The sequence below is a fragment of the Tyto alba genome, unplaced genomic scaffold, assembly GCF_018691265.1.
Source record: "Tyto alba isolate M040663 unplaced genomic scaffold, T.alba_DEE_v4.0 Super-Scaffold_1, whole genome shotgun sequence".
Lineage (NCBI taxonomy): Eukaryota > Metazoa > Chordata > Aves > Strigiformes > Tytonidae > Tyto > Tyto alba.
Genome location: NW_024881261.1, coordinates 5420471 through 5434637, shown reverse-complemented (window position 1 = coordinate 5434637; position 14167 = coordinate 5420471). Strand labels below are relative to the sequence as shown.

Here is a 14167-nt window from a genome sequence, read left to right as displayed (position 1 = left end):
CGAGTACAGAAGCGGGTAGCACAGCAAATGGCTTTATTTTGAGGTGTACCTTCTTCCTACATTCTTAAAAACCAGCCATGAGACACTTGCCACCGACTCTGAAATAGCACCTAAGTCATGGAAAACATGCCAGGCTCTGAAGATTTCTGTTCCTCAGTGTGACCAGTTACTGGCTTCTGTATCCCAGTCAGGATTTGGCATCTATGTGGTACAGCAGTAGCGGGTTTGTGACCAATCTCTAATTTGCGGTGATATTTCAGCCCTGTTGCTTAAGGTTTTTCCTGCATCTTACTAATAACCACTTAGTTTGACACTTTTAAATCAACAGGACCTTCTGCCCTCATTCCTTTGGTGGTTTCGTGTGGCAATGCAGCGTCTGTATCTTTGTGGTCAGAGGGGATTTGCTTTTTTTTCCCCTGTGTATACAAACTGGAGGAAGCAGGAAAGCAAATTTTCCTGTTTATGTATCAATATTTTAATAGCCTGCATTTTGAAAAACCAAAATACTTCAATAGCAGATGTAAGTGGCTTTTCTAAAATGCTATTTTACTTTGAAATCTGTTGCTGGATATTACGTTGCTTCCTCTTGAGAGCCTGAGGAAGCCCACATATTGCTTCCAGAAGTCTTCAGGACCCATAGAAATGAAATAGCTTGTAAAAAAACTTGGATGTTAACTCCTGTTTACTCATGGGTTTAGGCAGCAGCAGTTTCCTGCCATCTCCAGCTCCTAGAAGCCCTCACTGTGGGGACAATGTGCTGGTCCAGCTCCCCCTGCAGTAAAATGCTCACACACCTCTGGGGTGGGTCTGCCAGCACCAGGTTATTTATTGTATTTTATTGTATTTTATTTTATTTTATTTTATTTTATTTTATTTTATTTTATTTTATTTTATTTTATTTTATTTTATTTTATTTTATTTTATTTTAATTCTTATTTTAATTTTTATTAATTTAATTTAATTTTATTTTATTTTATTTTATACAAGAACAGCAATATTTTGCCAGGTAATTGAAACCCTGGTGACACAGCAAAACAAAGCTTCATCCTTTTTTATTTTTTTCCTGCAAGCTTCCCAGGCTCCATATTTAGATAAGGAGACTCAGTTTTGTTTTTCTAACTCTAGATGAAATACTTTCAGAGGCTTGTAATGCATTCAGATTGAATTTCTCATTTTCTTTGGCATTTTGTCAAGCAGTTTCTAGATTGTGGATGATACTCTACATTCTTATATGCTTATGGCCTGTGTTTTTATTTTGCCATAACGTATTCTGAAAGTTAAATAGTTTCATTAATGAGAATAGAAATGCAATTCCCAGGAAAGTTACATGCTTTGCCAGAGTTACTTACAGCTGAATTAGTGTATCATACAAACATCTGTTTCTTTTCCACCTAAAAATAAAAAGTATGAAGGAAATCTATTGCTATTTAAGACAAATTGAACTCAGAATATTTGTCTCCTCTTCATCAGTTGACTGAACTGCAAACCACCTCCTGCAAATTCATGATCTTCCTTCCACAAGTGAAGGGGATTACAGAGCAGAGAAGGGATTTACTTGCTTTCTGTGACAACACAGAAACATTCATTTATTTCATGGATGAAAATGTTCCAAACCAAAACACTACTGATGATGGCTGGCTGTCTCTTGATTTTTATTTCTCTACGGCACTGGGCCGTGCCAGGTGGTGGTTATGTCCTGCCTCTTCTTTTAGTTCCGGAGCTGATTTGCCAAGGCTCCACTTATTTTACCTGACTCCAGCTAGGTTGCTGAAGTACATCAGGTGAGCATCTGGCTCCTGGCTGACGATGCTGTTCTTCTCCTGTACTTGTCCTAATCTCTTGTGCCACGATAGCTGTATCGTATTGCTGGATGAAGCCATTCCTTGTGCTGGCGTGCAGCTCTTCATTTCGTGGGAGTTCGTGTTTATCCAGGGTTTGAGTCAAATCCATATATAAAAATGTCTGAAGCCCTTTGGGATGAGAAAGGCTTAAAATATTAACACTAATTAATGGCTCCTTCTCTGGCTGGGTATAAACAGTGAGTCATGTGCCACTTAGGTTTTGCATGTTTAGTCCTATTTCTGTGTACTTGCAGAATGCGTGCTTGCAGATTTGTTTTATTGAGTAAACACGGATCCCAGCAGAGCCCCAAGGCTTCATTAAATGAGAAATGGAGGGAGGAGGGAAAGAAAAGATGTTATGTGTTGCCCAAGGTCGTGCAGTGAGTCACTGGGAAAGCTGGGTTTAGGTGCTGGGTGTTTCTGGCTCCCAGTTCATTGTGCTGCAAGGCATGCTCATTTGCCTGGGATTTTAATTAACTGTTGTGGCAAATCTATAGTTAACGGAAGAGAATCATGAGTTGTAACAGTAGTTGCGTCATCCTGATCACCATCAGACGTTATGTAAAAATTGAAGAGTGCCTATTAAGTATAGTTATGAAGGGCCCTACACCTAAGCACTTAAACTCGGTTTACAATGACTGCCTTAACATCCTAGGCAAAAGCTTGCCAGGGGAAGGGTGTGAGGGCAAAGGCAGGCTGTTCTGGTATGATTCTGGTTATCACGCTGCTGTAAGTGCTTGCTCTGCATTTCCAGCGCTCCTCTCATGGACTGTAGGACATGCTTCCCACTCAATCGCTTGATGCCCAGGGATTTTGACTGGCTCTATACTGATTTCACTTCAAAACCATCTCTACAATTTAAATACATGCTTGGGGTTTTTTTTTTTTGATAATGGGAAGTTTAGTTCTGAATGTGGAAATGTTATTTTTAAGCTTTTTTTTTTTTTCAGAGAGAAAACCCTAAATTTAAAACCACTGTAATGCACATATTCATCATAACCAATTCTTCATGGCATTTACTTGTGGAGGCACAAATGAGAGTATTTACATGCAGTGCTGCTGGGGCGCTCTGCAACACACTGCAAAATCATAAGGAATGGAGAACATGTTTTTCAAAGCTGCATTTCATAATATGTGCAGAACAACGCGATTTTTGCAGTTGATTTTTGTTCCTAGGAAAGGAAAGGTTACTCTTTCCAGAAGGCGTGCTGAATCACACAGATGACCCACAGCCCATCCGTACAGCGTTGGACTTTGAACTGAAACCTGGCCTAGTATAGGCACAGGCTTGAACACTCAGCACAATCAAAAGTAATTGTGTTAGTCAGAGATTGTTCATGTATTTTCTTTCTGCTGCCAAATGCAATTTTGGCTTCGTTGATTGTTTTTATAACTCAAGAACATTGTATAAATCTTTAACTTTGTACATGACCAGACTTTTTTTTTTATATTAATTGAAAAAAAAAAAATTTGTTTTCTCTTGCATGTCTATGTTTCATTTACTGATAAATTTCCTCTTTCTCTATAAGTATCTGTTTTCAGTGCACTGGGATACAAACAAAAGCCATTTTTGTGTTGTATTTTTTTTATTACTATTATTTATTTAAATAAGGAAAAGCAGTGCCAAAACCAGATGCACTTCTTGACCAGTGACATCTTGAAAACACATGCTACGTAAGCTTAACAGCATCTGGCGAGAAAAGGAAGGGCCAGGGTGCTCCCTCTGTCCAAACAATACCCATATGGGGCTGTTTGTGTTGCATATGCTGCGTGCTTCCCAGCACAGCTAATCGTAGCTGCCTTTTCCCCGCTGTACTGGAGAGGTCCCTTGGAGTCAGGGCTGTGGTCTGAAATTACAAACTGCTCAGCAGCGTTGCCTTGGGATGTTGCTGCTTGATGGGGAAACTGGGGATCGCTGTTGAATCCTTCCCAGAATTAAGCCACAGCCTTGGTTGGGTTTATCTATGGCTGTGGCACTGATAGGGACCACGGATAATTATTATTTGACAGTAGGGCACTGCTGGTTGTGAAAACCTTCCTCTGAAAGATAACGAAAAAGGGAAGTATTTTTCTCTTTACTGTATTGCCTATACTGTTGCTCTTCCAACTGATTCAGTTTAATAAGCAGTTGGTTAATTATTTTCTTGCTGTCTGGAGACTGAAAGATAAGTTTCCATAGAGCATCTTATCCCATCTGGGAATTGGCAATGAGTTTTATTGAAACAATCTGTTCATCTGACTAAAATTTTGCCGGTGGAATGGCAACAAAGTTGGATAAAGAATACACAGGACCAGGCTTGTTAAATATTAAAACCATAACTTCTGTATTTGCAGCAACATATAGTGATGACTGATGCCTTGATGTTTTTACTTTCTACTTTACAGACATTGTATATCTCATAGGATATTTGAAAGAAAACTTTAGGTGAAAAATCTCAAAGTGATGGGCATTTGGGTTAGTTTATATTAGTAGATTTTTGGGTGACTTATTGATACAGGCTTTCAAATCGCTGGTGACAAAAGATCCCTAGAGAGCTAGCTCTTGATTTCCAATTTAAACATGTAATATTTTTCCTTTTTTTTTTTGCCAAAATTTGGCTTATATTAACTTCTGAGACAAAATTATCAGTAACTTAGGAATCTGTACAAATAGTCAGGGCAGACTAAATATTGTCATGTTTCTTTGCTACGTGAGTACACAGTATATAGCTTTATGATCCAGTCCAAGAATCCAATCAAGGCACATAAATCTTTGTGCTTTGGAACAGGTATAGGGTGAAAAAAGGCACCTTTACAAGTTTTCCAGAAGGAATGAATTACAAGAAGGGGTATTAAGCCAATTTGAACCTCCATTTTAGGTACATGGCTCAAGAATACCTTGAAGGTACGCTGTTTTTTAATAAAGTGACTATGTTATCCACTCCTTGGAAATTGCTTTAAGTTAGTATCTAGGTGGGGCTTCCACTGCATCTAGAATCACTGGCCTGTTCTGAAAGTTTATACTAATGCCTTTTTCTTTTTGGGGCTGGGTTTATTGAACAAAGGAAAGAATTTTGAAGTGGGGTGATCTTGGGGGAAAGCTAAGTTAAAGTTAGGTTTGCCAAGATACATCCCTTCAGACTTCTTCTGGTTTTATTTCATGTTCAGTAACTTCCTAATTGTTCAAATCCTTAAGTTAAAACCTGAATTTATATATGTCCAGGTCCATTGATGCTAATAGAAATAGTCTATTAAGCATTTCCCAGCTGTAGGGGTTGTTATTGGTCCACCTTGAATCATCTGTTATCCAGCCAGCCAGTTCCCTTATCTCTTGCATTGACAAGGGTGTGTGGATCCAATTTTCCCTCCCTTTCTTTTTTTTTTTTTTTGTAAATTGCAGTGATTTCTATTGATGCTGGATTTTAAGAATGTTTTGTGTCTTACTGGGAATGTCTTCAATAACATGATAGTTAATATGTTTAGAGATAAGAACTTGAATGGAAAGTATAATGATATCCTCTACTGTCATAACACAAAAATCCCATATAGTCTTTAAATCATAACATCTTCAGAAGATGACATCAGTGTATGTAGGAGGCAATGTAATTATTTAGAAGAGATACTCCATTGAAAAAAAAGATGAAACATTAACTAGTGTTTTATGAGAATATAAAATGCTTTTAACTATACACGTGTATCTTTGATACACTTTGGCTATAGCTTTCATGACTCTAGTGTTCACTCTCTAAAATTATATTATTTTTACTTCAGCAGCTGTTGGCTAATTATTTCAAGAAGCTGTTGGAAACAACTCAGTATCAGCAGATGTTTGCTTTGTACAGCAGAGCATAAATATTCCTTTGGTCTTTTAATTGTTTCTGATTTAATGGGTACCTGTTGTGGAATAAGTCCTCCCACGGTCAAAGGGCCCACTCTTTAGAGCAGAAGCTCATTGAGATGTTTCTGTAACAAGCCACGTGAAATATTCAAAGAAAACAGAACAAGCAAAATCCCCAATGGATAAAAGCCCCTTTCTTTACCTCGGCTCTATTAATGTATTCATGTCTCTATAGAATTTGTTCTACTGGTGTAGCAGTGTCTTAACATTTGAATTTTTCTTATTTGTTCTTTTTTTTTTTTTTTTTTTTTTTTTTTTTTAATTTTAATTTGTAGGGTAAACTGCCAGTTCTTCTGCTTGGTCAGTCTGCAGACTTGAGGCCGGGAGAATTTGTGGTGGCGATTGGAAGTCCATTTTCCCTTCAAAACACAGTGACTACAGGGATCGTTAGTACCACTCAGCGTGGAGGGAAGGAGCTGGGGCTCCGCAACTCCGATATGGACTATATTCAGACCGATGCCATCATCAATGTGCGTCCCGCTCTGAGCCTTGTTCCCTTCAGCTCTTAGATTTCTTGAATAGTTGCATTTAAAATTTCACCAGTGGTGTAGTTCGTAAGAAGAGTGAGCATAGTTGGCTTTTCTTTTATCCATGTAAATATGGACATCTGCGCTACAGCAGCACTTGATTGTTGTTTAAAAATCCCCCAAGGAACCACACCAAGTACAATATCTGCCTTCACTTCAAAATTCTTATAAATTACAAGGGAGGAGGCAATATTCTCTGGCAAATAAGTATCTTTTTGAAATCCATCATGTTTTCTAAAAAAGAGGCCAAGCTTAGTTTAAGGGTTCAAGTTTGTTTCTGTGTTAAGGCAAAACAATAGTTTTTGTACTTCTACTGTTTGCCTTGTAAGAAATCTTCACTAACAGCTCCCAGAGCTGTCCTAAAATCTTCTAAGTCGCCAGTGTGGTACTATTAAAACAAAAGAAAAAACTTGGCTCTCTTCATTTACTCTGGCAAGAGAAGAAGGACTAAGCGTTTGCAAAGCTCAGCTAAAAGTGGCAACGTTAAGTGTAGTTAATGGGTTTGGATGTTAAGACTGTTCTATTGCACATGTTTAATAGATAATGAAAAAATTACTACAGAAATATTTCAAAAATTTCTTTTATGTTTTGCTTGCCATGAATTAAGAGGTATATATTAAAACATGTTCTTGCCATATGTTTATTTTCAGTATGGAAACTCCGGAGGACCCCTAGTAAATCTGGTAAGTTTCTTTAAGTTTCGTTAGTGTCAGATTTATTACTTTTTATTTTAAAAACAAAACAACAAACCCCACCTAAACCAACAAATAAACAAAATCCTACACCAGAAATGTGATTCAGAGCTTTCGATATCTGGCAGACTACACAAAATTCACATGGTTCTTACTAATCACTTGTCTATGTTTGTGTTGGCAAATCACCAAATACGCTTGGATTTCAATATTTAAGGTGTTTATGTTTTGCATAGTTTTGAGCAAGTGTAATGCCCAATTTTTTTTGCCCGTGCCTTGCAAAAAGCTCATTTTAAATTGAGGCGTTTGCCCTCACTGTATACAGTGCAGATGGAAGTATTTTTTTTGGCATACTGAAACTTGATGTAATGGTTCAGAAACATATTTATCCTTTTATTTTGGGTCACACTGAGGGGGGGGTTGAAAACCCCACGTTTTTATCAGGATATTAGGGTTTATTTGCACGTAGTCAGAGCTGACCTTGCAGCAGCTGTGGATAAGCCCAAGAGAGAACAACGTGGAGCAGGTTGCAAACCCCAACTGCTGTGTGAGAGATCTCAGACGGGGGCACGTGGGGTCGAGCAGAGGAGAGGCAGCGGTCCTCAGTGAGAGACAGCACAAATTGGAAGAAAGAGCCTTGGAGATTTGGCATTTTTGGTTTTTTTTTTTTCAGCTGACTCACAATACAATTTCAGTACTAGTAACCTCCATTTAAAAAATAGTAGTTGGATAGTTTTTGTCTGGGATAGATAAGGGAAGGAAGCTGCTGAGATTTCAGCGGTATTCGAATCATCAGGTGACAGCAGCGATGTTTTATCTGAAACTCTTTGGGTCACATTGCTGGGAAAAGCTTTTGATTTTGGTGAAGTGTTGTTTTTCTTTATATTATTATGCAATATTTGCTCAGAGCCAGTCAGCACCATGTTTTTGTGAAATGCCTGCTGAAGTAAACAGAACGAAATTGGCTGTAGAATATGCTGCTCTTCTGCTGCAAGCAGGAGAGCTGCCCAATTCCGTTCTCTCTTCTGATAGTGGCAAGACAAATATCCACATCAGTTTTCCAAAAATGGAGAATATTTATTTTTTTATCAATAGACTCAAAAAATTAGACTTAAGGAATCCATTTAGAAAATTGAAAGCCAGCTACAGAGTGTATTATGTGAATTTGTCTTTGTGATTACTTGGAAGAAATCATCCACTTCTCTTTGAGATGCTTCGCATTTGCTAATAACAATTTCTTATTTCTCCAGGATGGTGAAGTCATTGGAATCAACACGTTAAAAGTTACAGCAGGCATCTCGTTTGCTATCCCATCAGATAAAATAAAAAAGTTCCTAACTGAATCCCATGACAGACAAGCTAAAGGTACTGTACTTCACTGCTCTGAAAGAGAAAATCATTAATTTAGTAATAATGCAGAAAGCCAATAGCCTTTGAGGCTCTCTTGGTGAGAGCAACTGATCAAGACCTGTTTTCCTTTTTGTAGGAAAAGCTATAACCAAAAAGAAATACATTGGCATACGAATGATGTCCCTAACTCCTAGGTAAGTAACAGTGGTGGTTCCTGCCCTTCCCGGAGTGTGGTCACTGCCCACGTTGGGATCAAGCTCATGACCTGCAGGAACAACCAGAGTGTTTGAACCAGCAAAAGTCTGCTTCTGCAGGTGCTGGTGACAACTTGCAGCCAATTTTTGCTGCCATTTTCTCTGCGTCTGATACATGGTTGAACTCGCCTGTAGACTCTTGTATGAGCTAGGTTTTGAACAACTCCCTGTTTTTTTCTTTTCCTTAATGCTTCAGAAGAGAATAACTAGCGATTGTTAATTTGTCCTGGGGCTCTGTTACTCTTGTTACTGTCTGTCCCATGCTGCCATGTGGATCAAAGAGAAAACAGGACAATAAGATTTCAAGAATTACAACAGCTATGTGCATATTTCCATTTCTATAAAATTGTTTTATTTAAACAATTAGTTTATGTTAAAATGAAGCTTTTGTGTGGACTTACTTATACTCAAACCAGAAAAGACTCATGAGCAGGTGATACTACATCCTGTAGAAATAACCAGAAGTTTTCCTGTGTGCAGAATCACAGGTACAAAAATGCATTGAAACCTGAAGGGGTTTTTTTCAGGTGTTCAGGACCTGCTAGTTCTAAAGTAATGACCAAGTTTTGAAATATTTTAACTGTGATCATCTGTATCTATTGAAACAATTGCCTTTATCAGAAATAAGCATGAAAAAGTTGTGTGTGTGAAAAAAGTATAATAATTCTTTAAATACTTGTAAGGGTTAAAATGAATCGTGAAGTGTCACACCAACATGTGTAAAATACCTCCCTCAGCTAGTGAACATTAAGTGACTTAACTAAGTAAAAATGCATGCTTTATTTTTCCCATCTTGTCAAAATATTTTTGTTGTTGTTTCTTCATTTTCCAGCAAAGCTAGAGAGCTGAAGGATCGCCATAAAGACTTTCCTGATGTTGTCTCTGGGGCCTATGTTATTGAAGTAATTCCAGAAACACCAGCTGAAGCGTAAGTTGAAGTACTTTTTCGCAAAACCACTGCCACTGACTTAAGGGGGTAATGATAGAGAATGCTCCCTGCCTAACTGGCTATCTTGATTATGCTAAATTAACAAAATTGTGACCATCTGATAACTATTAGGTTGTCTGCTGGAAATCAGTTTGTGGTTTTAGTCCGGTCCCTGATGGGCAATATTGCGAATGTAGCAGGGTGTTGCAGTGAAGCCCTGTCAGCGTTCCCAGCTGAAAGAGCAAGGATTCAGTGGGCGTGAAAACTCAATTTTCATTTTTCTCAGTGATTGCTTCCAAGAGATCTGTTGTACCGATGCCAGTGCTGAACAAAGACGTTTGCTGCTGCATGCTCCCCACGGCCCCGCTGGTCACTCACGTAGGAGAGCAAGGGAGATTTGTGTCCACCTTGTGAAGACGTGACCATCTCAGCCCAAGCACTTCAGTGTTGGGCAAACCTACCAGCTCTCCTGGCATGCCTCCATCGGCGGGGTGAAAGTCTCTTGGCAGGAGACACTCCTCCACGTGAGAGCTTTGTCAGGAGTCACATCACAGGGAGGAGCTTTTGGTCTTGGACAACTGATCTTTTTCTTCATATTACTCAGTATATGCTCAGAAGCTCACCTGTGGGTTGGTACCACGCTTCATGAGATGCCTGGCTGCAGTATGGCATCTGGTCTGTGGTCACCAGCACTGGTTTGGCTGGCTCTTGCTGGAGACACTTTCAGAGTTTGCTTGATATGAAACTGCTCAGTAATCCAGGGTAGGAAGTGGGAAACTTTTTTCATTTTCTGAAACTAGAGATCATTTAGGAGAAGAGTAAATCTTTGTGGCAACAAAGAGGTATGTGTAGCACCGAAGGCACATAGGCAGAAGGATGCTTGGAGCAGGCATATGTTAACATCTCTTAGAAAGACTGTGAGGATGGTTGGACGATGTCTTTTTGTTGCAGTTTGGATGCCATTAAGTTATACAGTTAGCTGTCTAGCGTGCTCTCCAAATTATTGCTGCATTTTGTAGATAATTCTTGTTGGCAGTGCTGTTCATGCAGAATATTGGTGTATGTCAGTAATGTGAAATTAAACTGCAGTTAGCACAGGAATAATGTGGCTGCGCCAGTGTGGGACTGAACTTACTGCCTCGACATGCAGGTCCAATCTGAAGGTGTAGAAAAATCATTATAGGAGTACAGATAATAGTTAGCAGAGAGTGGGAAAAGGACATGAGAGAAGTAGAAGAAATGTGAGGCCATGTAGCCTCATAACTTGAAGGAGAACACAAATCAGGATTCATCCTCTGAAGGCTGCCCTGGCAATTAAAATGCAGCCCATGTTTCCTGCCTCCCCCCTCCTAGTCCTCTTGCCCAATGGATTTCCCCATTCTGCTGTTTTTTCCTCTCCGCTGCGCATTGTGTAGACGTGCTGGTAGGGGACGAGAGCAGTTGTGCAGCGACCTGTCCTGGGTATGAGTTAAGAGGAGAGGCTGCATGAGAGACCGAGGTAATCTGGAATGGTTTCTCTCATGAAAATGTTTTAAGCCATGCCTTCAGTAGGCAACTGGAATCGTTGCAAACGTTGGCCAAGGCATCCTGCTTGCAGGAGACACTCATGTAAGGCGTCTTCTGCGGGCGGAAGCGGCTGATGACTGCTCTGTGGTTTTGCAAAGAAGGATTATGCTGAAGGGCTGAATCATGTCTGATCTGGTTGCTTGGTTAATATTTCCATGACTTGGAGCCAGATCATTGTGCAAGACCGGGCAAGACATTGTGGTCGATGGTATCCCTCACCACCCCGTTTCTCGGTCCCGGCAGTGGTCTCAGCCAACTTGGGGAGAGACCCAGGGCCCTGGGCAGGGGAGCCTTGCAGTGCCAGGTCGTGCTTTGAGTCGAGAAGGATTTGGTTTTGGTTTGCATGTCGTGCTGAGGTCAGAAGAAGAGATTCTGGGGGCTACGGGCAGGTGGGCAAAGGGAAGGACACGCGTGCATTTTTGGTGACGGGGCTAGATCATTATATTTATTATTCTACTCAGGTTTAAAACACAAAGGTAAGGTGAAGTGGCTGCCAGTAAGCTATGTACAGGGAACAGCATTGATCTGGGACCAAAATTCCTCATCTGTTAACACATAGTGCCACTCAAATTGCTTTGCCATGTACATGTGAATAAAAGCTTGGAAAATTTCCCCTCTAAAAGGAGTGCCTTGTTGCAATTATTCTGAAAGAAAAATACGCCTCTGTGTCTTCTACTGAATCAGCATCTAGGATCCTTATTGCAGAATTACTGCACTATTTGCAACAGTGAATTCCTTTGAAGGAAGTGAAATACAGGATTCATCAAAGTTGTACCTCCATCTGATTTCTGAGGTTTTGGCACTGTGTTGTAATCTTCACCGCTTCATAAATTCTGATTGCTTTTTGTGTGCCTGCTGTGAGTCTGTGCAACTGCCATTGGGTGGGAAAAAGGAAAAATCCAGCAATTTTTTTCTTAAAACACTATTGTAAAGACAATAAAATGGCAATTATAATAATACATTGCTGCTTTGTCTTTTCAGTGGTGGCCTGAAGGACAACGATGTGATTATAAGCATCAATGGACAGTCGATAAGTTCAGCCAGTGATGTCAGTGACATTATTAAAAAGGACAGTACGTTGAACATGGTTGTACGCAGGGGCAACGAGGATGTTATGTTAACAGTAGTTCCTGAAGAAATCGATCCCTAACCAGAAACATGAGCTGGATTTCATGTTTTCTTTTAACAGCATTGGACTGCTTATATTCTCTCTGTGCTGGTACAGGAAACGTTAGACTTCTGACCAACATTCTGCTTGTTCAGTGGATTAGTATTGGCCAACAGAGTAACTTCTACTAGGTTTAAGGTGCAAAATCAGTGTAATTTCACATACTCCAGATGATAATTTTTTTTCCTTCTGTATTATGTATGCAATGTATTCTTTACTGGCTGTTACATTCCCCGCTTAACAAATCGACATTTGCTTCCCTGTGTTGAATAGATTTGCCATTATTTCTGCTAAGATTTAAACAAAACCCACGCACACAATGTGTGTTGTGGTATTCAGGTATTTATAGGTTAGCTGTGTTTTAACTGGAAATACCATTGTAAAGGAGTAGTTGGCTTAAAAGAAAATACAATTGGGAAAAAAAGTTTGGTTTATAAACACAAAGAAATCCCAACCAAAATAACCTTTTGAGGATCCCGTGCAGGATTTTAATACTATGATATTTTCCTAGTGTTATTAAAAGAATTCAACAGTACTTCTTCTTGTGAGTGATTCGTTTTACTTCCCCTTGCGGAGTGGTTTTCTTTGAGCAGCACATCTGCCTGGAAGGATGTCCTGATGGTCTCCTTTTTATCATTGTAAACCAAAATACTTATTTTTCTATATGTGTTTGTATTTGTGCTCTTGTGCTTCTGCTTTTCTTAGCACAGCTGGCTCAAATTTGTCATATTGGCTATTGCAGATTCCCTGTCTTCCAGATGTTAATGCATTTTTCTTATTGTTTTAATTACAACTTCACCAATGCCTGAAATCTGTTAGCCCACTATAGGAAAAACTATCATATTGTGGATCACAGATGTTATACCATTCTAGTTCAGATATTACGGTGTTCGTAATGGTTGTAGATTTGTCCTCAAGCTCATTCAAACGCGGTGTTTTATTTGCATCTTGAGTGCTGCTGTGTGTATGATAGGACCTGGTTTTGACTAGGATATTGGGCATTCCTCTAACATAGAGACTAATCTTTATACATACATTTATGGATGCCCTTGAAGCCTGGGTAGTGATTGAGATTGTCTTACCGTGAAGGCGAAAAATCATCTAAATTTAATTACAGTGTAGTTACTCACTAGGTAAACAATAGGCTAAGCAGACTTTCCTTGCCTCTGTTGAAATATGTGTCTCAGAGAATAAATCCAAGGGCTATAGACAAGTTTTTGGTGACTGTCATTCCTAAACATGCTTTTAGTAAAACTCTTCAACTGGCTAGCTGACAGTTAATGATTTTTAAAGAAAGGGCTGTATTCCACACAATTACAGCAAGAAATCCTCTAGACCTGGATCCCTGACAGTGCTCCTTCTCCCTCCAGCTGTATTTCAGTTCTGTTTCAGCCAGCTTATCCCAGTCTGGGGAGACTCTGTATCGCTGAGTGCCAGTGCCTGCCCTTACCTGCATCACTATAAATTTACAGAGTCATACAGTGTATTGACACTTGACATGATTGAACACCTCAGTACTGATTTACTTGCTCTGTCACTGTGATAAATCACGTCTGAGAATCTGCCAAGACATTATGGTGCCAAGCACTGAAGATCTGCAGTACTTTCTGGCATGAAAGATAAAACGTAGAATGATCTTGCAGAGTTGCTTTGTAGTATATTTGCACTGCAAGTTGATCTTGCTGATGTTGATTAATGCTTCCTGTTGAAGTGGTATATTTTGCAGACCATCCATGCCCCGTGTAGTGCATATGACAGACAGCTCTCAGCAAAAATAAATTAAATCACCTACTTTCTTTGCTACTGCACCTAACCCAACCAGCCAAAAATTAAGCTAAAGCCCCAAAGCCAGGAAATTGTGTTTAAAACAGAAGTTATTTTCAATCTGCCTTTTTATTTCAAAACAAGTAGTTGCATAATTTCCAGAGCTGCTTGATTCTCTTTGTTGCTGTTATTTGTTGTTG

At 39.4% G+C, this 14167-nt stretch overlaps 1 protein-coding gene across 1 annotated transcript in view; it reads left to right on the top strand.

The window, feature by feature from the left end:
- HTRA1 (HtrA serine peptidase 1) overlaps nucleotides 1–12738 on the top strand; it is a 35198-nt gene extending 22460 nt beyond the window's left edge. Inside the window, exons 4-9 of the mRNA XM_032988757.2 lie at nucleotides 5994–6188; nucleotides 6896–6928; nucleotides 8188–8302; nucleotides 8424–8481; nucleotides 9374–9469; nucleotides 12017–12738. Of these exons, the coding sequence (XP_032844648.2) occupies nucleotides 5994–6188; nucleotides 6896–6928; nucleotides 8188–8302; nucleotides 8424–8481; nucleotides 9374–9469; nucleotides 12017–12185 (666 nt within the window). The 3' untranslated portion in view covers nucleotides 12186–12738. The remainder of the gene's footprint in view (nucleotides 1–5993; nucleotides 6189–6895; nucleotides 6929–8187; nucleotides 8303–8423; nucleotides 8482–9373; nucleotides 9470–12016) is intronic.
- The last annotated feature ends 1429 nt before the right edge of the window (nucleotides 12739–14167 follow it).